The sequence below is a fragment of the Copadichromis virginalis genome, linkage group LG13, assembly GCF_057382275.1.
Source record: "Copadichromis virginalis isolate Kocher_CV1m ecotype Utaka linkage group LG13, C_Virginalis_male_GT1.1, whole genome shotgun sequence".
Lineage (NCBI taxonomy): Eukaryota > Metazoa > Chordata > Actinopteri > Cichliformes > Cichlidae > Copadichromis > Copadichromis virginalis.
The window spans coordinates 2,035,909-2,058,844 of record NC_140630.1 but is presented as its reverse complement, the minus strand read 5'-3'; the positions used below and the strand labels follow the sequence as shown (position 1 = coordinate 2,058,844).

The following is a 22,936-nucleotide window of genomic DNA, read 5'->3' as shown; positions in this document are numbered from 1 at the left end:
GTGCTGCTGCCCATCCTGGGTTTTTCCCAGCAGGTCGGGGAAGGCCAGCGGTTTGAGGGAGCGGGAGCGGGGGGTCCTGGGATACCTGAACGGGTCGTTGTCCCTCGAGTCCCGCCCGCTCCGGACCGAGCACAGCGAGCGCGAGCGCATGCGGCCCGTGGAGTGGATGCTGTTGACGCCGATCATCTGGGCGGTTTGAGTCGGGATCCAACAGATAAAAAAAGTCCAAACTTTTTATGTTTCCTGTACAGAAGATCCTTGGGCCAGCATTCACCGCTTCCACGCAACAGCGCGGCGGATCTAACAAAGTCCAGCCCGTTGATGACCGCCGGTCTGTGTCGCTTCAGACTCGAACCCACGTCACGAGCTTCCAGACTGTAGATGAGTGCAGGAAGAAGCCGAGGAAGCGAGGAGGTGAGGGTGTGTAAAATAGAGACGGGCTAATGACGGCCACTGACGAGCGGCTGGATGGATGGTGCCTCTGCGAGCTCGGCCTGCTGCATTATGGATCCGGCTCTATTCATTATGCATAAAAACACAGCAGCTCTTCATCAGCCTCATGATCCTGCTGGCTGCCGGCCGGAGCCTCGCTCAGGTGTTCAGAGCCAAAAGCACGAAAGCACGCTGCCAAGAAACAAACCTGTGGACTCCTCTGTGCCTGGAACGCACTGGAATCTGCAGTTACGAGTCAAACGTACGATAGTTTAGTCCCAGGGCTGTGATTTCCAAACTGAGGGACGACTTTCTATTACTCAAAATGTTTCATTCTTCCTATTTTAAATCAAACAAGATGACATTAATGTTGGCTTTAAGGCTAAAATGAGCCTTTTTGTGCACGAACTCATATTTCTGTTTAGGAAAGCTAAAATCATTTTATTTTGAAAATAAATCACATTTATGCCGATGTCTGATAAACTATTTCATAAATAACTGTTTACAATTAGCTTTAATATGTTTGGACTGCAATTCATTTAAAGCAGAAAATTTTAGCTGCAGAAATGAGCGATTCAGACAATCAACATCAAACGTTTGACGTTTTCTACAAATTAATATTTTTTTAAAGGGTTTTACAGTTTTTATACATTTGATCAAATTCAAAATCAATTAAAACTGAAAATTTGAGACTTTAAAGTTGCTGTCAGCCGTCGACACATCTGCCTCCAAACACGCACACTCCAGACTGTCTGAGAGTGCGTGTGTGTGTGTGTGTGTGTCTGTGTGTCTGTGTCTGTGTGTGTGTGTGTGTCTGTGTGTCTGTGTCTGTGTGTGTGTGTGTGTCTGTGTGTCTGTGTCTGTGTGTGTGTGTCTGTGTGTGTGTGTCTAATCCATCAGCGATTCAGAGGCAGTGACATGAAAATCATCCGAACCACAGCTCTGAGCTCGTCCTGGATTTTGGGGGGTCTGTGCTGCTGTTGAGCCTCCTGATGCAGCGGCCGTGGAGGTGCTGTTAGCGGAGGAGAATCCCTGGACTGCAAATAAAGCTGCGTGACGGAGGAGAGGCATCAGCTCGCTCTCACATCCAAAAAAGAAAAGAGGAAAAGCAGGGAGGCTGGGCGAGCGAGCACACCCACACAGGCAGACAAGGAGAGAGAGAGAGCACCCCCAAAACTGACGTCAGCTTCCTCCAGCTCCCTGATGGAGGATGGACGGACGGACGGATGGAGGGCGGAGGTGGAGGCACAGGAGAGGCTAATGAGGAGAAAAAAAGCAGAGAAAGGAGGTTCTCCTGTTGCACTCTGATGAAGAGAGAGAATCCCTCCTTCCTCCTCCTCACATCTCTCTTGATCTCTTCGTCCTCCAACTTCACTCCCACTCTTCTCCTCCTCCTCATTCACTTGATTTCCTCCTGCAGGAGAATCCCTCTGTCAGGTCAGGTGAGCTCACTCGTCCTCCTCTTCTTCGTCTTCTCTTCCTCCTCCCCACTGAGACACTGAACTGTTGAGGACTGTTTGCTCGCTCTCCCTCCTCCTCCTCCTCCTCTGTCTCCCTCTCTCTTTTTTCCCTCGCTCTCGCAATGCGCATTTTCCCTCAGCTGCAGCAGCCAATCGGAGGCCAGGGATGGGAGCTTCAGCCCGCCTTCTGTCCTCCTTGGAGCTGTCAGTCACGGTGGGTTCACAGAGCTGAATGTAAATGCAGCTGAGAGATGATCAGCAACAAAAACTCAAATTCAGCTGAACGTGAAAAATATGACAGCGAGCCGACGACGTGTGAGCGAAGACACCAATCACATTCACGCCCAATAAAATCAATAATCAATACAGAATCAGTTTTAGCTCAACTTCAGTAAAAGCACACTCAGGACCTGAATGTTGAACTGTGGAAACCGTTTTCACAGCGCCGTGATGAAGAGAGGCAGCTTCCTCCACCCGAGCCTAAAACGACCCTACTATGCTAACACTGATGCCCGTTAGCATCAGCGCTTCTCTGACCTTCGCTGTGCCGCCGAGACCAGGAGACCACAACGAGACGCAGAACGACCACAACGAGACGCAGAACGACCACAACGAGACGCAGAACGACCAAAAAGAAACATAACGACCACAACGAGACGCAGAACGACCAAAAAGAAACAGAACGACCACAAAGAGACGCAGAACGACCACAACGAGACGCAGAACGACCACAACGAGACGCAGAACGACCACAACGAGACGCAGAACGACCAAAAAGAAACATAACGACCACAACGAGACGCAGAACGACCACAAAGAGACGCAGAACGACCACAAAGAGACGCAGAACGACCACAAAGAGACGCAGAACGACCAAAAAGAAACATAACGACCACAAAGAAACAGAACGACCACAAAGAGACGCAGAACGACCAAAAAGAAACAGAACGACCACAAAGAAACAGAACGACCACAAAGAGACGCAGAACGACCACAAAGAGACGCAGAACGACCAAAAAGAAACATAACGACCACAAAGAGACGCAGAAGGACCACAAAGAAACAGAACGACCACAAAGAGACGCAGAACGACCAAAAAGAAACATAACGACCACAAAGAGACGCAGAACGACCACAAAGAGACGCAGAACGACCACAAAGAGACGCAGAACGACCAAAAAGAAACAGAACGACCACAAAGAGACGCAGAACGACCAAAAAGAAACATAACGACCACAAAGAAACAGAACGACCACAAAGAGACGCAGAACGACCACAAAGAAACAGAACGACCACAAAGAGACGCAGAAGGACCACAAAGAAACAGAACGACCACAAAGAAACAGAACGACCACAAAGAGACGCAGAACGACCAAAAAGAAACATAACGACCACAAAGAGACGCAGAACGACCACAAAGAGACGCAGAACGACCAAAAAGAAACAGAACGACCACAAAGAGACGCAGAACGACCAAAAAGAAACATAACGACCACAAAGAAACAGAACGACCACAAAGAGACGCAGAACGACCACAAAGAGACGCAGAACGACCAAAAAGAAACATAACGACCACAAAGAAACAGAACGACCACAAAGAGACGCAGAAGGACCACAAAGACGCAGAACGACCACAACGAGACGCAGAACGACCACAACGAGACGCAGAACGACCACAACGAGACGCAGAACGACCACAACGAGACGCAGAACGACCACAACGAGACGCAGAACGACCACAAAGAAACAGAACGACCACAACGAGACGCAGAACGACCACAACGAGACGCAGAACGACCACAACGAGACGCAGAACGACCACAACGAGACGCAGAACGACCACAACGAGACGCAGAACGACCAAAAAGAAACAGAACGACCAAAAAGAAACAGAACGACCACAAAGAGACGCAGAACGACCAAAAAGAAACATAACGACCACAACGAGACAAATAACGACCACAACGAGACGCAGAACGACCACAACGAGACGCAGAACGACCACAACGAGACACAGAACGACCACAACGAGACACAGAACGACCAAAAAGAAACAGAACGACCACAACGAGACGCAGAACGACCACAAAGAAACAGAACGACCACAAAGAAACAGAACGACCACAAAGAAACAGAACGACCACAAAGAAACAGAACGACCACAACGAGACGCAGAACGACCACAAAGAAACAGAACGACCACAAAGAAACAGAACGACCACAAAGAAACAGAACGACCACAAAGAAACAGAACGACCACAACGAGACGCAGAACGACCACAAAGAGACGCGGAACGACCACAAAGAGACGCGGAACGACCACAAAGAGACGCGGAACGACCAAAAAGAAACAGAACGACCACAAAGAAACAGAACGACCACAAAGAGACGCAGAACGACCACAAAGAGACGCAGAACGACCACAAAGAGACGCAGAACGACCACAAAGAGACGCAGAACGACCACAAAGAGACGCAGAACGACCACAAAGAGACGCAGAACGACCACAAAGAGACGCAGAACGACCACAAAGAGACGCGGAACGACATTGAGTGAAAAATGACCACAAAACAATCCAGGACAACGTCTGTGGCTCTGTGAATATTTAAAGATGTTTCTGTGGTGTTTGTTCACCTGTTGGGACTATTACTGAAGTAAACTGTGTTACTGTCTGAGCTTGAGCTTTGAATCTGATCATCCGTTTCCTTTCTTACAAACTGTCCCAAATACAGAGCGCTTCTGCTGTGGACAGCGCGAGGACTTTCCTTCCTCTCTGACTGCAGATAATTCATGTTTTTGTCTCATAAATATTCGACATTCACTGTTTTCTGCTCTCAGCCAGTCAGTCGGTGCTGCTGCCCACACACTCAGCGCTTCATCAACAAGCAGCCATCCAACCAGTGCCAAGCTGAAGGCAAGAAAACACTCAGCACACACGTTAACACAGAGCAACGACGATGATGATGATGGTGGAGGTGAAGAGGTGACGCAGATTCACGTTGATCGCTCCGAGGCTGAGATGGAAAAACTGAGACGGAAACAAAAGAGTGGGAGACTGACACACACGTATCCACGAACGCGCGCACACGCACACTCGTTCTGCCTGGCGGCCACAAGAAGTAAAATTAATGCATCTCTCTCCTTTTTCTGCTCTGACGGCCACAAACCAAGAATCGCTGCGGGGACTTCACCTCCTCCTCAGGACACCAAGCCAGTCCTCACAGTGCCCATCATCCAATTTAACGCTGAAGACTAGTGTAAGGCTGGAAGAATGTAATGTCCTCACAGGGAATGGAAACAAGGATGTGTGCGCGCTCATGCTTTAGTGTCTCTGTGTAGTCCGATGTCACTTTGAACTCCTCACGCTGAGGACGCGTCCACATTACAGGGACAGGTCTGAAATCCGAGCACTCCACTGGGCTGGAGCGGCCCATTTAAGGGTTCACACTTGTGTAAGCATCGTTCTGGTCTGTGGGCTCGGTAGCTGCAAGCACCAACAGTGATGTCATCGCAGGCCGGTGGCCATCCATCCCGGCGCTCGAAGCGTGCTGGACTTGCTGCAGTCTTTTAATCAGTCATAGGCGTGTGTGTGTGTGTGTGTGTGTCGTACCTTGAGCAGATCTTTGGGAAAATCTTTTCCGTTGTTGAGTCCTTCCAGGTTGGAGATGAACTGGCTGCAGGACATCCTCTTGCCCACGTTCTGCACGCACACGCACACACACACACACACACACACACCTCAGATGTGATTGTGACAGACTGAACATGAACACACAGTCAGCTGATCTGTGACGTTAGCTCGGGATGTGAAATCATCGGCTGGTTAGCAGATCAGCTCGCTGAGCTTGGACGACTCGTCCCCGCTCAGCACACAGTAAGTCACCCGTGTTAGCAGCAAAGCTAGTCTTACCCCAAATTACCCAAAGTTAAAACAGCTGTGGGTCGGATCTGACCCCACAAACCAAAGGACGCCTCGCTGATGCTGACGGGAGCGCTGAGAACGCTCTGGAAACAGAAACGGTTCCACCTGATATAAAAGCTGCACAGGTGGAGTTAAACCCTTCTATTCGGTGCTAGAGTCGGGTTTAACGCGAGGGGGGCAGCGGAGACCGTCTTCCTGTCACTCCTGCTGTAACGGTCAGAGGAAACGTGCAGGCATGTTGCCGCAGTAAAAGTCAGCACTTCCTTAAAAAAGTTCATTAGCAGAAATGAAGAATGAGCCCGATGAGCCCGCGGCGCTCCTCAGTGATGACGAGTCAGTCAGTTATTTGTTAGTATTTTCATATATTTGTCACATTTTTAGATCAATATTTCAATAATAACACAAAGTGGATTTTCACATTAACGTCTCCGAATATTTCTTTACTCATTTTTATATTTATTCACATTTTTATAAAACTTTCCTTTTTTAACATTTTTCAAATGATATCATTATAATGAAATTCTGGAAACAAATATTTATCATTTTATTATTTTTTCTGTTTATTAATTTGTTATTGATGAAATTCACACTGAACTTTAATATTTCCTGTATGTCACACCAACAAGGAAGCAGCAGGTGACATGAAACAGGAGGAAACTCGCGGGAACGCTCGAGTGGCAGATGACGCCGACGTGCTTTCAATCGACCAGATTAGGAGTTCCTATTAAACGTAACGACCAATCAGCCGACGGCTCGGGTTCACTCACGTTTCCGTGCAGGTCCGTGTTCAGCAGCATGATGGCACAGGTCAGAGTGTGGACGCTGTCTGTGGGACAGAGCGACAGACAGAGGGGTCAGACGGGTAGGACAGGTGAAAGAGGACAGGTAGGACTGACGGTACCTTCGCTGGTCAGGCTCTCCGAGTTGCACTGTCTGTACCTCCTGGAGAAATGAGCGAGGACTCTCTCTCTCTCCTGAGTTTCCCCCATCAGAGCAAACTGCCTCAGAAACATCCTGAACGAAGAAACAGATGTTAAAGAAGCTCATTATGATGTCACCAGAACACCTGAACAGGTGAGATGAACACAGACACACCCACTGCACAGGTTTTTCACATTAAGCCCTGTGATAGTGCCAGTCCTGCTGTAAACTGACAGAATTTGGGATGAAGTCAGAAAAAGTTCCGCGTTTAAACTCTGAGCTTCTCCATCAGAAAGGTGACAGCAGAGCACGCAGGAAGTGACTGACTGCACGCCACGGCACACCGTGACTGGTTCATATGAACATCTGGACCTCCTGCAGATGTTCAGGAGGCCATCGCGCAGTTGAACAAACATTAAAGAACCGCAGAGCGACGGGAGGTGCTGCCAGTGAGCGAAGACAATCGCGTCTGCACGCTCTGAAATACACACGGACAGGAAGCGGGACTCACCTGAGCGCCTGGTCGATGGTCAGACCCGTGAAGTCAAAGTTGGTGAGATATTCCTCGGCCACCATCTGACTGAACTCATTACTGCAGAGAGAAGCAGGCGTGTTGGTGTAACACGAGCACGTTTTACTAAGGATTATCACTGTATCACTACACCGGCTGCCTTATTTCTGTGACAGGATATTACAGAAAAGAACAGAGCATTAAACCTCCACCTGCAAACCAGAACTTTACCTGAAAGGTGAACAGGAAGTAAAAATCTGCATGTTTATATTAAACCTGGAACCAGGAAGTAACAGTAAAGCTCGACTAGCTCGTCCCGTGACGTGTCACTCAGACTCAAGGAAGTGAAATCAGGACATTAGCTCTGCTGAATCTGCCCGCGCTAACTGCGCGGTGACATCATCGGTTAGCTGGTTGAGTCGCTGCAGTGTGACCAGCAGGAGGCCGTGATATGTTCACTGCACGCTGGAAATTCCTGTTTTTGTTGGATGTGAAAAAATGTAATGTTGTGAACCAGCTCTGTGTGCAGGTGTACTGCTGTAAAGGCCACACACTAAAACTCGCTGAAAAGCCTTCAGCTGATCCAAAATGCTGCAGCAAGAGTCCTGACAGGGACTAGAAAGAGAGAGCAGATTTCTCCTGTTGGCTTCCTGTTAAATCCAGAATTCAAAATCCTGCTCCTCACATACAAGGTCTTAAATAATCAGGCCCCATCTTATCTTAATGACCTTGTAGTACCATATCACCCTATTAGAGCACTTCGCTCTCGCTCTGCAGGCCTACTTGTTGTTCCTAGAGTATTTAAAAGTAGAATGGGAGGCAGAGCCTTCAGTTTTCAGGCCCCTCTTCTGTGGAACCAGCTTCCAGTTTGGATTCAGGAGACAGACACTATCTCTACTTTCAAGATTAGGCTTCAAACTTTCCTTTTTGCTAAAGCATATAGTTAGGGCTGGACCAGGTGACCCTGAATCCTCCCTTAGTTATGCTGCAATAGACGTAGGCTGCCGGGGATTCCCATGATGCATTGGGTGTTTCTTCTTCACTCACTATGTGTTAACAGACCTCTCTGCATTGAATCATATCTGTTATTAATCTCTGTCTCTCTTCCACAGCATGTCTGTATCCTGTCTTCCTTCTCTCACCCCAACCAATCACAGCAGATGGCCCCGCCCCTCCCTGAGCCTGGTTCTGCTGGAGGTTTCTTCCTGTTAAAAGGGCGTTTTTCCTTCCCACTGTCGCCAAAGTGCTGCTCATAGGGGGTCATATGATTGTTGGGAATTTCTCTGTATGTGTTATTGTGGGGTCTGCCTTACAATATAAAGAGTTTGAGGCGACTGTTGTTGTGATTTGGCGCTGTGTAAATAAAATTTAATTCATCAACTGTTCTGCATGAAGTCCCCTGCTCTTCACGTTACTCTGCGAGCCCAAAGTTTTAACACACACACACACACACACACACACACTGACTTCTTGCTGAGCTGGCGAGCGACGTCAGACTTCCTGAAGCCCTCCAGGTTGTAGAGGCGTTTGGCGAGACGTTTAGCCGCCTCCAGGTCGGGCTTCATGCCGTTGGCCAGCGTGTCGTCACTGCCGCCGAGTGCCAGGCGCTCCGCCACATCGGCCTGCGGGTAGAGCAGCTCGGGCGGTCGATTCACTGGACGCTCCCTGACAACATAAACACAAAAGGAGATTCATGCTTCAGGACTTTCAGATCCTTTTTCACTGAAGGACAAAATGATTTCTGGTTCCTGTTCTCAGAGTTCCTCCTGTGACGCAAACACGCGACACAAAAACACTTGGAGTTTATCTTAAATGTGACAAACACGAGGAGGACTCTGGTTTAATGTGAGGAAATCTGTTGGATTTAAGGCTCAGCTGAGCAGGAGAGGAAAAGATCCCTTAAAAGTTTCAGCTTCAGGATAAGGAGGAATAACACCCAACTGTGGACAGTTGGAGGGGGAAACTCAAACCCTTTGCCTGGAATCAGCCTGCTCCCCAACAGTCACTGAACTTAGACTCAGCTCAGTGACCAGACTACAAGCTTTTAAAGATTACTGCATTCCACATCTCTGTGACAGGCTTATACCCGAACGTACAGGTCGGAGGGATGTTAACGGAGACGCACATCAATATGGAGAAACTCCAAGTAAAAGACGCAGTTCAACTTCCAAAACTCAGAAACACTTTAGAGCAGGGGTGTCAAACCCCATGCCTCGGGGAGTGAAAACGTATCCCTGCTGCAACACACCTGACTAAAATTAAAAGGTCATTAGCAAGACTCTAATGAACTAGACTGCATGGTGGCGACCCCTAACCCTACTGAAGTAAATTTAAATAAATATAAGTGTTTGGAAAAATGTACTTCTAAAAGTTCTTTTATTGCACCGTGTTCGTTCACTCATCAGCTTCTGTAACATGAATCAAAAGGCTGAACTGCCACCTCAGCATGCAGTCAAGTTAATTAGTCTAATGACCTTTTAATTTTAGTCAGGTGTGTTGCAACAGGGACACCTTTTCAAGAGTCTGACACACGAGCTTTAGAGGGGGGTTGGTTGGGTGTACGGAAGGACAGACGGATGGTTGTTTGGATGGATGGATGGATGCTTGGTTGTTTGGATGGATGGATGCTCGGTTGGCTGGACGGATAATTGGATGGACGTTCTGTTAGGTGGATGGATGGATGGATGGATGGATGGATGGATGGATGGATGGATGCTTGGTTGTTTGGATGTTCGGTTGGCTGGACAGATAGTTGGATGGATGCTCGGTTCGGTGGATGGATGGATGGATGCTTGGTTGGTTGTTTGGATGTTCGGATGGCTGGACGGATAATTGGATGGACGTTCTGTTAGGTGGATGGATGGATGCTCGGTTGTTTGGATGGATGCTTGGTTGGATGTTTGGATGTTTCACATCCCAGAGGAAGTTGTAGTTATTCAGAACTGGCAGCATCATGTTCAGTTAAAAACAAAACTTTATGAAAATCAAACTTATGGTGTCCTTCATATACAATAACAATAATAATAAGACAGTGTTAGATTATACAGCAAAATAAAAACTGGATCTGGATCCACCCAACGTGGAGGAGTCGAGTCGGGAGCAGCCGAATGACATCAGGGACGCCACAACCCGGCACGAGGGAGCCGGGAGCAGCAGCTTGCCAGCGAGGAATCGATCACGGGTGACATCACGCTCTCAGAGGCACCAGAAAATAAAAATGAAGCAACAAACGATCAGCGGATGTTCCAGGACACGGATTTATAGATCGATCATGAAACCGTCAGCGCAGAGCGAAGGCGATGACTCCGTGAACCTCAGTGTCTTTGTGACCTCACATCTCGCTCACGTGTCACATTTTGAGCATCAGCATGAATACAGCGATTGCTTTCTGTTGCCATGGTTACCCTGCAAACAGGAACTGTTAGCAGCTAATGCGGTGTGACATTTAGCAGGTCACAGAGTGGGAAAAGCTTCCTTTTACATACGTAGGCGGAGACACTGAAGAGGTTATTCCTGAAAAAAGTGATAAATTATGGAAACAGGTGGCGGCGGGCGGCGAGCAGCGGTTTCTGTTTTTATCAGCTTCTTTTTGGGTGTGGAGCGAAAACTCGAGCAGGTACTTGTCTGTTACTCTGGAGATAAAAATACAGAATTCATTCAAACTGAGGAGACGCTCTCCGTCCGCTTTGATAACACCTGATATCCTCCTTCAGTAACATCCAACACACAAACATCCAGTTCAACCAGTGCTCAGTGCAAATGCTCCCAGCCAGCGTCAGCATTTGAACGTGAGAGACGGGGCACATCTAACTGCAAACACGTTAATGCGCCGTGTGCGGCTGTGTTTCCTTCTCCAGCCTGCAGTCTATTTATAACCCGAGTGTTTGCTGCTGCATCGACCAGCCTCTCCTGAAGGATCGATACGGCCTCGTGTGCGCAAACGTCACCAAGCCGAGCAGGAATACTTTTAATTTAACGCACCTATCTGCCGCCGTCGTCGTGGGAATGTGTCCGTTGTCCATCGGCCGTTCTTCGCTCGCAGTTGCTCTTTACATAAACGCACTTTTTAAAACATAAAAAAAACCTCAGGCACGAAGAGGAAATGAAGTCAGAGTTTTGAATGAGAGTCTGAAAGTGGGAAGTGGTCAAACCACCGTGTGGACTACATCTACTTCCCTTAATGAGCTTCCCTTTACTGGACCGGGCGGTCAGCAGGCCTGCAGGCAACTAAAGGTTGTCTCATAACATAATAATTCATTCAGTTATCCATGTAAGTATGATGGATCAGAAAGCAGCAAAGGCATGTTTGTCAGAGATTACAGAGAAACACAACGACGCCGAGAGCCTCTCCAGAAAGAAAACACACCAAATGCAGCCGAATACAAAGCTGGGACAAACCACAGGAAACACAACTACACAGCTACACGACCACAGAAATAAAACAGAAAAACACTTGAAGTGCAATCGAATCTCCTGGAGCACGACACATTACAGGAAGAGCTTCTAATATTAAAAACAGAAAAACATACTGAACGTCCAAATAAACACGACAGTAAAACACGTCTCATTCAATAAAGACAAAAGGTCAGAATAAGAAAACGTGACCACACAACACCGCCGGGTACAGAAAGCACCGCCTGATCCCTGCAACACGATAACCAGAAGCACACGAGTCAGAACCAAAACCAGACGCGGGCCAGAAAACAGAAAATACAATAAAACAACCGACACGACGAGGAGAGCGCAGGGCTGCGCCGCGGCAGCTCGCTGCGCCGGATCACTGCAACATGTTTTATTTTTCCTACAGCTTCAGTTTGTTTTGTTTGACATTTACTCTGATTACTCAAACATCATGTAGGAGTACATGATTACAGGGCGCTGCTGTTACAGCCAATGGCAGGACTGCGAGCGCCTCAGACTCAGAGCTGCATCAGTAGTATTTCCTGGTGAACGGAGGGAATGTGAGTCCGGATGTTTCTGTCGGCGAGTCCCTCCCACACTCGCCGATGCAGCCCACTCATCCCGGACAGAAATAACCAGCGGCCGGGGAACCTCGCTCAACAGGACGCCAGGAAATTCTTTCAGTGCATCTCTGAGTGCTCCGCCCACTTCCACCGACCGAGTTCAAGGTCAACGGCAGGCAGACGACGGCCTGCTCTGCCGCCGCCAACACGCTTCACAGAAAGCGCAGCTGCTTTTACAAAAGCCGAGTCTCGAGTCAGCAGGAAGAACACGCTCGGGTTTGTCGTCACGTCTGCTGTGAAGTAACAAACGTCCTCGTTCAGCTACGGCGGCTCATCGTTACTGACGCACATCAGCCTGCATCCAGCAGCCTCAACTCGTCGATGACCGCAATGTGTCATCAGCTCACGTTCATTTTGAGAGAAAAGCGTTTGAACGCCTGCGTTTCATTAAAAATGGCCGAAGGTTTGATTACACTGATGAGTAGGGATGAGTACTGATAAGATTTTCACGATTCCATTTTCGATTCTTTATCGATTCTTTTTAAAAAAGGAGAACACTAAGGTCGATTAGCTTAGAACTTTGTTTTATATCCTCTCTTGTCCCTGCCTACAATTAAACACATTCACTTACCGAAAATCATCTGCTGTGGCAAATGGGTGCAAGCCTTTGACCACAAACTGAGTCACTGCTCGGTGACGTTCGTCTATCCTGGCCTGAAAGGAGACGCTACCGGTAGACTGCAGCGAGAACTGCCAGCATCTGAGCCAGACTCTGTCTCATCATGGTCACTAAATGCACAGTGATGGCAGGTTTGTAATAAGACAGATCGCGCTAACATAATATGTTAGTTGATTATTTACCTGCCGCATTAACGGGAGAGGACGTGCAAACGTTACCGCTGCTGCTGGGTTGAGATTCACGAGTCTGGAATTAAAAACACGACATTCATTTAAGGTCATCGCGTGTTTTGTGAGCTTTTGCATATTCGTAGTGTTTCCTCCCTTAAATGAAATCTCTACTTTGCAAGTATTGCAAGTTGCCCTGTTGTCATCCGTTCTCGTAAAGTATAACCAAACTTTTGAGCGTTTGAGCCGCCGTGTTTCCTGCCAGGTAAATGACGCTCCGCAACGTGGTGACGTCATTCGGGGCGACTGGAATCGATAAGGGAATCGTTTGCAAAAATGGCAAACACTTCCAAGGAATTGAAACAGTGGGAACCAGTTCTCAACAAGAACCGGGTTTCGATTCCCATCCCTACTGATGATGTCAGAGTTGATGTTATTTTATTGCTGATGCTTCTTAAACTCAGTGTGACTGATCCATCCTGTGACTGCCACAGCAGTATTACAGGATTATCATGATACTGTAATAGTTATGGATTCAAAATGTACTCTCCTTTATTTTTATTAACACATCATTAAAGCTTTAGCTTTAATAACTAGAGCATCAGGTGCACAGCACTCGGTGTTTCTGTTAAACATGTTTCACAAATGACAGACTGGACCTGTAAATCAGAACCGTGAGTCCTCTCTAATGGAAAAGCAGCAGCTCTGATAATAATTGTTATTAATTTGTGATGCTGTAAAGCTTTCACTTAAAGCACAGAGCAGCGGTCTGTTTCTCTGTGTTGTCCTGTTCTCTAATAAATGATGAATTTACTGAACTAAACATCAGAGAGAAGAACTACAGCAGGAAGGGGGATATTGAAAACTTTGAGAACTTAAATGTAAATGACCTCCTGTGACGTGCAGATTCTCTGTTTCCATACCAGGTGGAGATGGATGACAGCATTAGGATGCACGCCCAGATCCTTGTTGTTGAAAACGTCCATTTCCATTTTTCATCAGGCCCAATCTGGACACCTGGCGCTCCCCCCATCTGAGCTGAGACTGGTTTGATCCACCAGCTGAGACAGAGAGGCTTAGAACAATGAGTCACCGAGCAGCAGAGCGAAAAAACAAGACAGAAAGCTCGAAAACGAAAGGCCGGACGGGAGGAAAGCAGGAATGCAGAGAAAGGCAGAAACGCTGTTATTTTCCAGGGCGTGTCAGTCAGACTCACACCACAACAACCAAACCACAAACAGGCGCTGAGTGACAGCCAGCCGACACGAACATGAGGCTCTCGGAGCCCAGGTTTAAAGAGTTAGCCTGCTGTTAATCAGTGTTTGTGTTCATGTCAACAAAGCCCACATGCAGACCCCAAAGCAGCGCCGATGGAAAGCGTCTACAAACAGCTCACAGACCGACTGGTTCACAGTTCAGAATGACGCACGTTTACGGTCCTCAAAATGTTTCTGAGCGCATTATATGATTACTCGTTAAAAAGGAGACTGCAGTCCCTCTGGTGTCCAGCAGAGGCAGCAGTGAGTCAGTCCCCACAGACAAACACGTTTACAGGCTGATACACAAACTGCTCGTCTCTGTAGTAACAACGGCCCAGCGAGTTTGCACCATCAGGGGCGTGGCCTCTTTGACTGACAGGCAGCTGTAGCTGCTAGCTGTGTGCTAGCTTCACCTGAACTGGACCTCTGCATTGTGTTTATACTGTTGGAGCTTTTTTAATGACATCATGTGACCAATAATATGGCTGCTGTGAGGCTACTGTACAGACTGTGTGAGGAGGCGGAGCTTCAGTTGGGCTGCACAGTGAAATTTGATTTGGATGTTACTGATTAGCAGATATCTGTGTCTGAGCGATGCTAACATGCAGCCAATAGCTTAGCCTCGCGTCCAGACATGGTCATCAAACCCGTCCAGATTTAGTGATCCGGTTTGGAAACACTGCCATGGCAACATGTGCCAGACTTTATCCTCAATCAGTCTGAAACAAACCCAAACGTCGTCCTGTAACCCGAGGACGATGAGACACCTCAGTGAAAGCGTGAGGCTTTCCTCAGACGGAGGTAAAAACAGCTCAGCCGTCACATGTCCCGCTCAGGCCTCACCACGAATCCAGCGCTTGATCTATAATGGATGCTCAGCTGGAAAGTTAAAACAGCAAACTTCCTGCAAACTCCAGAGGAGATCCTCTGCCTGCAGGGACTTTTATTCAGCAGAAACGTCTGGACCCAGTAAAAATCGCAGAAAGGTTCATTATGGAGTCTGTTTGAAGCAATGCGGAGCGAAGCCTCAGAGCAGAGCAGAGTTCCTGCTGAGTCAGATCACACAGTTTAACAGGAAAACCGAAGCAAGCCCAGAAACATGCGACGAACTCCTCCATCAGCACCCTGAGAGATAAACCTGAGGCTCACGTCAGGCTGTTAAAGGAGTGAAGGTCACGCCCTCACGAATTCAAACCCAGGCTGTGAAGACTGGACCAAAGGCACTCACAGCATCGGGAAGGGACTCCTAAAAAGATGTGTTGCAGGAAAAGCCTCAGTGTCCTACATAGTTCACACAAAACACTGAGAGGCTGCACGAGCTGCAAGTTAGCTTTTGTGACTGAAACCAACATCTGAGGAATGAGAGCTTTACTAGAATAAACCTTTGAGCGCTCCGAGTGACTTTTAATGTGAACATTTAGGTTTCTTTGATTGAAGGAAAACTTTGTAAAGTCCAAGGACGGTCTGCCTTTAACCTGCACACACAAACGGCAGAGTGGGCCGCAGTTTGCAAAGCTTTCATATATCAGACTGGCTGATGGTCAGTGCGTGCAGCACATCACACAAACACCGGTTTGTTTTGGTTCCATAATGTGAAGTTTCTAAAACCACACTGTGTCAAATCCACAGTTTTAGTGTTTTTAGGGTTTTAACATCCAGGTTAAAATAGATGTGAAAACACATTTTAGTGAAACACGAATAAAAACTGAACGTACGGTGCACGAGAGCCTGAGTCCGTGTTAGAAATGTCCTGAAGTCCTTAAAGCGACTCAGCTGACTGGTTTTAAACCATCACGATGATGCGTCACATATCAAACACACCCCTTTGCTTCTCAGCCGTGTGTCCCCGTCGCCAACAGCTCACTCGCTCTTTAGTTCAGTTCAGAAACTTCAGTTCAGCAACAAGGACCGAGGTGCCACAGCCCGGACGTACCCCAAAACCCCGCCCACCACAGCGTCCGACCATCAGGACATCCACGGCGCCATCTTTGGTGGTGACCGCTGCTCACGAGGTTAAAGTAAACTGTCGGTTCAGCTCTAGCCGGGACGGCACACAGAAAGTTTCAGTCAATAAAATAAATGTGGGAATGAAAGGATTCTTCTCCTGCTGGGCCAAAATCAATCCGTCCACAGGTGACTCGAGCTCAGATCAAAGCTTCATCTGTCACGTCAGCTGAACCAAACTGACGGACAACAGCGCGCCATGAAGCAAATCCCAACGCAACACTGTAGCTAAACAGTCGTTTTACTTGTAACTGAATGTAAAGCTCCAGCCTGACCTGCAGTTACCGGGCAGGTTTCCTAAGAGCGCCTCCTGCTGGGCTGGCTGGCACCAGCAGCTGTACTGTAAACTCGGTACGTGACGCCCGAGTCCCGCACCGCCTCTTTTTTATTTATATGTGAAATCTCCTGTGAATCAAACAAACAGCCCACATTATGAAAGAACTGAATCAGAACGAGTGAAAATACAGAGGAAGGCGTGCTGCACGGTAACGGCTGAGCAGAGGTTAAAACTGGCGGGCGGACGGCACGCGTCTCCTCCCAGCCTCCTTCCTCTCCTCGTGTACCCTGACACACAGCAACGACTGACAAACACTGCTGCGGAGAGCGCGCGGCGACGGCGTGGGGACGTTTCACAGAGTTGCATCAGTGGAACAAAAAAAACGAACAGGCTGAAGTCCTGGGAGACGGGGCGTCTAACAGCAGGCCAGCCCAGATCCCTCTCTGCACAACCGCACAAGTCCAGAAAGTCATCGACAGACTGAGCTTACCCTCAGTGAACATTTTTAACAGGCCGCTGTTGGTTTTACAGATAAACTGCAGCTCACGACGTCTTTGAAACAACTTCCACTCATGAAAACAGTTCACCAATCACAACAAGACCCAAGACTCAGCTGATTCTCGTTCACTTTTTTTCTGTAGCTCAAATCACAACAGCAGTCACCTCAAGGTGCTTTATACAGTGAGGTAAAGACCTGCAATAACAGACTATCAGCACACATTTGGTGACAGCAGGAAGGAAAAACTGACAGGAAGAAGCAGGCTCAGGGAGGGCGTAACTCTACAGTGGTATCCATTTCTGCAGCGCTGCCGGTGTTTTCGTTTGCGACGCTAGAATAAATCTGTGTTTATGTGAAAGACGGGCGATATGAAGCTTCTGGTAGACGGACGCTAGCAGCCACAGACTGTATGGGAGCTTCGCTCAGACACGGACGTCTGCGAATTAGCAACATCCAAATCAAATCCTCACATCTCACTGTGCACTCCGCAAACACCTCCAGCTCAGGTGAAGCTAGCAGACACCTAGCAGCTCAAAGAGGCCACGCCCCTAATAATGCGAGCCATTGTTATCTACAGAGCCAATAACAGTTCGTGTACCAGTTTTAACATGGGAGTCCGTGGGGACTGACTCGCTGCTGCCCCTGCTGGACGGTAGAGGAACTGCATCTGTTTGGCATCTGCACGCACTGGTTTTAAACCTCAGCATCACTCAAAAACAGCCGGAGACCAATCACACACCAGAACAGATCATCTCTTTGACCTTATGCTGTGGTGTTGTTTCCTGCTGACAACATTTAACTTTGTCATTTTTGTCAATAACAAATTAATAAATAATAAATTTAAAAGGATAAATTCCCTGCTGACATATTTACAGATCAATGACATCACTGATCTCATGTTTCAGACACAGGAAGCTTTAACCTCACCTGTACACAGCCGGGTAGGGCGAGGCATACATGTACCTGTCCTCCAGAGCCCCGCCCCCCCAGCACAGGATGTATCTCGCCATTACGACACGGCCCCGCCCACTCTCACACAGAGCCTGTGAGAGAGCAGCCGTCGATCAAACAACATCCACATCGACGCCTCCGAACCACGCCGAGCTGTTGTCGAGGGAAACGGAGCGACGTCACCCACACGTTAATCTGATGACATCATTAAGCTATGACATCATCTGCTCCCAGTTCTCCCCTTCATTCGGCGCCTCGGTAAGGAAATCCTCCAGCAGCAGCGCCTCCTCTCTGATCCGTCTGCTTCCAGTCCTCCTCTTCTTTCTTCCACACTTTTGAAACCTCGGCGCGGCTCCTCTTCACAACTTTCCCTCTTTCTCCTCTCCGCTGGCCCGTCTCCTCGTGCTGCCTCTCTCGTCCATCAGCTGGCTTATTTTCCAGCACTGAGGGGAAGGAGGTATGCGCTTCCTCCCCCGTTTGACCCAGGACGCCCCTCCTCCTCCTCGGCTCCTCGCCCTCCCCCCTCTGTCCTCTCCTTCCCCTCTTCCTCTCTTTGTCTCGTCTCACCATCCTGGAAGTTTTCAGCGGCTCGATAAACTTCAGCCTCATCGAGGCGCCGCATGAACGTGACTGAAAGCTTAAGGAGAAACTTGGAACATGAGGATTTCAGCTGAGCGCGAGCAGCAACTTGTCTTTAATGTTCACATGAATAAGATAAATTCAGAATTTACTCATTAAACTGAACTCAGTACAGCATTTATATACACACACATACAGGGGTACAGTGTGTGTGTCACTCATGCAGAGCTCGGCGGGGCGGGGCCAGAAGCTACACCTCGTCCAAACGCTGCTCACACATCTTCAATATGAGCCACGACCCTGTAACCATCACTCGTCTGCACCACGTCAGCCTCGCTTCAACTAAAGTGCGTTTTATTCACAACGTCGCAGAAACACGACTACACTGCACACAAACCGAAACAGCGACGGCTCTGATTGGTGGAAGTGTTTAAACAGCAGGTCACACTGTGAGGCTACATCTGTGCACAGCCTGCTGCTGCGCTCGACCCACATCACATCTTTAAACCTTCCAGCTGAAAGTTGATCGTAGAGTCGTTGAAAAGAGCGTGCAGCCGCCGCTCTGCACCACGGTTATCAGAATCCATCTGAAGACACACAACTCAGAGTATTTACAGCCGCACACGAATGTGTTTCAGCTCACAGTAACAGCAAGGGACGTAGCTCCACGGCAGAAGCATCACCACGAACCGAGGGGAAGCAGGTCAGAGGTCAAAGGTCTGAACACACAAACAACAGATGGAAAACATCCACATGAATGACATCGAGGAGGAGGAGGAGGAGGAGGAGGAGGAGGAGGAGGCTTTACTGAAAACATTTCAGACTGTTTCTAGTTTTCAGACAGGAGTGGGAGGTCTTTACTTCCACCCTTCCTGAACCCATCTGGAATTTCCATCTATAGGCTGATGTGTGTGTGTGTGTGTGTGTGTGTGTGTGTGTGTGTGTGTGTGTGTGTGTGTGTGTGTTTTTACACCTATCCCTGTGAGGACAGACCTCCCACATGAGGCTGTTTGAAGCTGCAGATTAGGATTAGATTTATGGCGGGGGGCAGGGGGCTGTAGTGCTGGAATGCATCATGTCCTCTTAGGATACGACGCACAGAGGTCCTTCGCGCATGTGAGCGTGAAGGCGCCTGGACTCGATGAGCAGGGACAAGGATACGAAGCTTCGGCCGTGATCCTGTTTTCATGTCCAAGTCTGAATTCCTCGCTCGCTGCAGCGCGATGTGAGTTTCTGCTGAGAACAATAAAGTTTTTGACTGCGTCTGAATTCGTCCACACCCAGCAGAAGCCGTGGCGCGAGGCCAAGAAGGAAAACGGCGAGCTCCTCCAGCTCGTGCTGGGAAAGCTCCCAGCAGCAGGCCGGCTGTTTCCATTTTACTCCTCAGATGTTTGAACGTGTTCGTGAGCAGAGCGACGTTTCAACAACACGAAAGCAAGAAAACGTACGAATTCTTCCGCTGAAGCCAACAACGGGCGGGAGCGAGCTACCCGATTTTATCCCGCCCCAGAATTTAAATCCATATTCTGCTCATTTCCACCTGAATGCTGTTATCCTGCACTCCGCTGGAGCCCGAGCAGGAATACAAACGCTCCAGGTCGTAATCCTTCAGGAGCCGAGCTGCACGTGGGCAGATTAGCTCAACTAATCTGGAGAAAAATAGAACTAACGGTTCAATTTAACAGCCGTGCTGCAGCCAACACAAACAGCAACTGCAAATGACGCTTAGTCAAAATAAACTGAGCAGGAAATGAAATGTTTTATCATTTGTTAAAAAGTAAAATGAGTGGTTCAAGCAGCCCAAAGCAGGTGAACGTGTGAAACTGTGAAGATCTGCAGGAAATCTGCAAAATTAGAGTGAGCTGCAACGATGCGGGTACGGACACGGCAACAGTCAGATGTTGTATTTTGGTAAGTTGTAATTAAAGCAAACGTGACGGTAACATGTGATGTTTAAGGTCAGGAGGAAGCAGATGATTGGCTGCAGAGAGAGGAAGTACGTGAGGGTGGTGCAGGACACGAGGACCGAGGTGTGGAGCAGGAGTGACAGGTGGGGGTGGGATTACATCAGGGATCTGCTCTGAGCTCCTTCCTGTCTGCAGCGCTGACGAACAGACTGACAGGTGACGTCAGGCAGGAGTCTGCAGACAACACTGCGATCTGCAGCGAGAGCGGGCGGAGGAGAGCCTGGAGAGGTGGAGGCGTGCTCTGGAGAGAAGATGAAGGAAAGTCGGTGGAAGCGAGACAAAGAGAGAACGAGAAGGTTTAAAGATGAAGGTGTTCAGATGTTCAGACCGCTCAGAGCCACAGAGGCTGAGACTGTCTGAGCATGTGCAGAGGAGGGAGGAGGGAGGAGAAGAGGGAGCAGTGAAGGAGGACACGCAGAGAGGCGGTGTAACAGAGCAGCATGCTGGGACAGGAGGTGGTGGAGGCAGGTGATGCTGGTCTAATCAAATCTGTTTGTTTTTGCCTTATTAATCATCCTGATAAACAAATGAAACATCAGCTGTCAGGATGAGTTTAATGCATCAAGTGCTGAACTGGTTTAGAGGGATGCACTGCTGCAACACAATGGATGCAGCGGGACACGCTTCAGCTGACCACACTCCATCAGCTGATGGGACCCGCGTCATGTGACCGCCGTGGTTTGGTTTAAAGGAAAGTAACCGTATAAAGCTGGAAGTGGAGCACGAGAGGATGTGCAACCAAAACCGCTCGGCGAGCATCAAATACGCCATCTTTGTTCTCCACGCAGAGCACGGAGCAAAGGAGAGCGCCGTGGAAACGTGTCGCTCATCGTCCTGTGGGAGCAGCCTGCAGTCAGCCTGCGACTCAGTCGGGTCGAGCTGTGCGTGTTGCATGCTGCATGGACAGAAGTTCAACCATCACCCCTGCAGGCAGCAGCAACCAGAGGAAAAGCAGCTGCAGCGCTGAGTCGAGCCGCTGCTGTCAGGTGACCTGAGCAATCACGCCACACGTTATCCTTTAATAATATCACAAAATAGCCACTGACTTCCTGTTTCTTTGTTGCTATCGAGCTGTGAGCTCGCTCTGCAGCGAGCTTTATCGAGAGGATGATTTTTCAGCTGATTTAGCATGATCTCAGGGCGGTGGTGCGTGAGACGTTTGGGGATTTTGTTTATTTAATGAAACATTTGATGTCCCTCATGTTTGGTGATATTTACTGTCTCTGTCTCAATATTTCTTATTTTGTGACCTCATACGTCTGACTGTGAAAATTCATATAAAACAAACTGAAACTTAAGAAATTTAATGCAAAAAGCCTGAAAAGTGTTTCCAGCTGCTCAGATGGCTGTTACACGACTTTAAAATGACGGTTTCATGATGTTTGTACGAAGCTGAGCCGAGGTTCAACACAGAAACACGAGCCGCCAATAACACAAATCGACTATTTCTCAACAACCACGACTCGGCCATCAAACTTAAATTCATAGTTTAGTTCAGCTCACCTCGTGCCTCATTAAGTGAAGTGCGTGAGGTGAACGAGGCTGAAAGCTGCTGCTGGTTTTTTAGGCTTTTAATCTGAGGATTAACTGGAGGAAAATAAAACGAGGTTAAAAACAGCTGCAGAGCCAGAGGGTTAAAAAAAGAAACGGAAAAATGTCCCGACTCAGCAAAGCGCCAAACAGAGCCGAGCAAATGTCTGCACTCTCCATCTGTATGACACACACACACACACACACACACACACACACACACACACACACACACACACACACACACACACACACACACAGAGAGCTGTGCTGCCACCTTGTGGCTGATCTGAGTCCCTGCAGCAGTTTTCAGCTCTCATCACTTTAATCTGCAGATCACGTTTGCACAGCATCCAGAAAGTGCTACAACACACACACACACACACACACACACACACACACACACACACACACACACTGACACTGACACTAACCAGGAGCTCGTCTCCTCGTCTGGTCGGCCGCAGAACGAGCGAGCGCTCCGACTCACCTGATGCTGCTGTGGAGCGCTGGTGTCGAGCTCGCCTTCCTGAAGCCGTCTTTGAGGATGGAGCGACGCCACGACTCTCTCTCCGACTTGGACCTGACCGGAGGGCCGCCGTCGTCCTTGGAGCCTCCTCGGAGCCCCGCCCCCGAGGCGCAGAGTGCAAGTTCGGAGCGAGACGTTTCAGAGGCGGCGGACGGGTCCGGACGGGCCAGCGGGGCGAAGCTGAGCTCGATAATCTGCTTGGCGCTCTCGCAGATCTGACTCTGAACACACAGACGAGACAGCGTTATGTCCTGCTGCGCACAGGAAGCCGCGACCCGCCTCCTT

General features: G+C 48.7%; 1 protein-coding gene across 2 annotated transcripts in view; it reads right to left on the bottom strand.

Moving 5' to 3' along the window:
• psda (pleckstrin and Sec7 domain containing a) overlaps positions 1-22,936 on the bottom strand; it is a 42,173-nt gene that overhangs the window by 5,500 nt on the left and 13,737 nt on the right. Inside the window, exons 7-13 of one of the 2 annotated variants that reach the window (XM_085476879.1) lie at positions 22,613-22,872; positions 13,947-14,117; positions 8,714-8,911; positions 7,247-7,327; positions 6,716-6,828; positions 6,582-6,640; positions 5,503-5,592 (exon numbers count right to left, since the gene is read on the bottom strand). In XM_085476879.1, coding sequence (XP_085333005.1) covers positions 5,503-5,592; positions 6,582-6,640; positions 6,716-6,828; positions 7,247-7,327; positions 8,714-8,911; positions 13,947-14,117; positions 22,613-22,872 — 972 coding nt within the window. The remainder of the gene's footprint in view (positions 1-5,502; positions 5,593-6,581; positions 6,641-6,715; positions 6,829-7,246; positions 7,328-8,713; positions 8,912-13,946; positions 14,118-22,612; positions 22,873-22,936) is intronic. The other variant, XM_085476878.1, reaches the window with a different exon arrangement.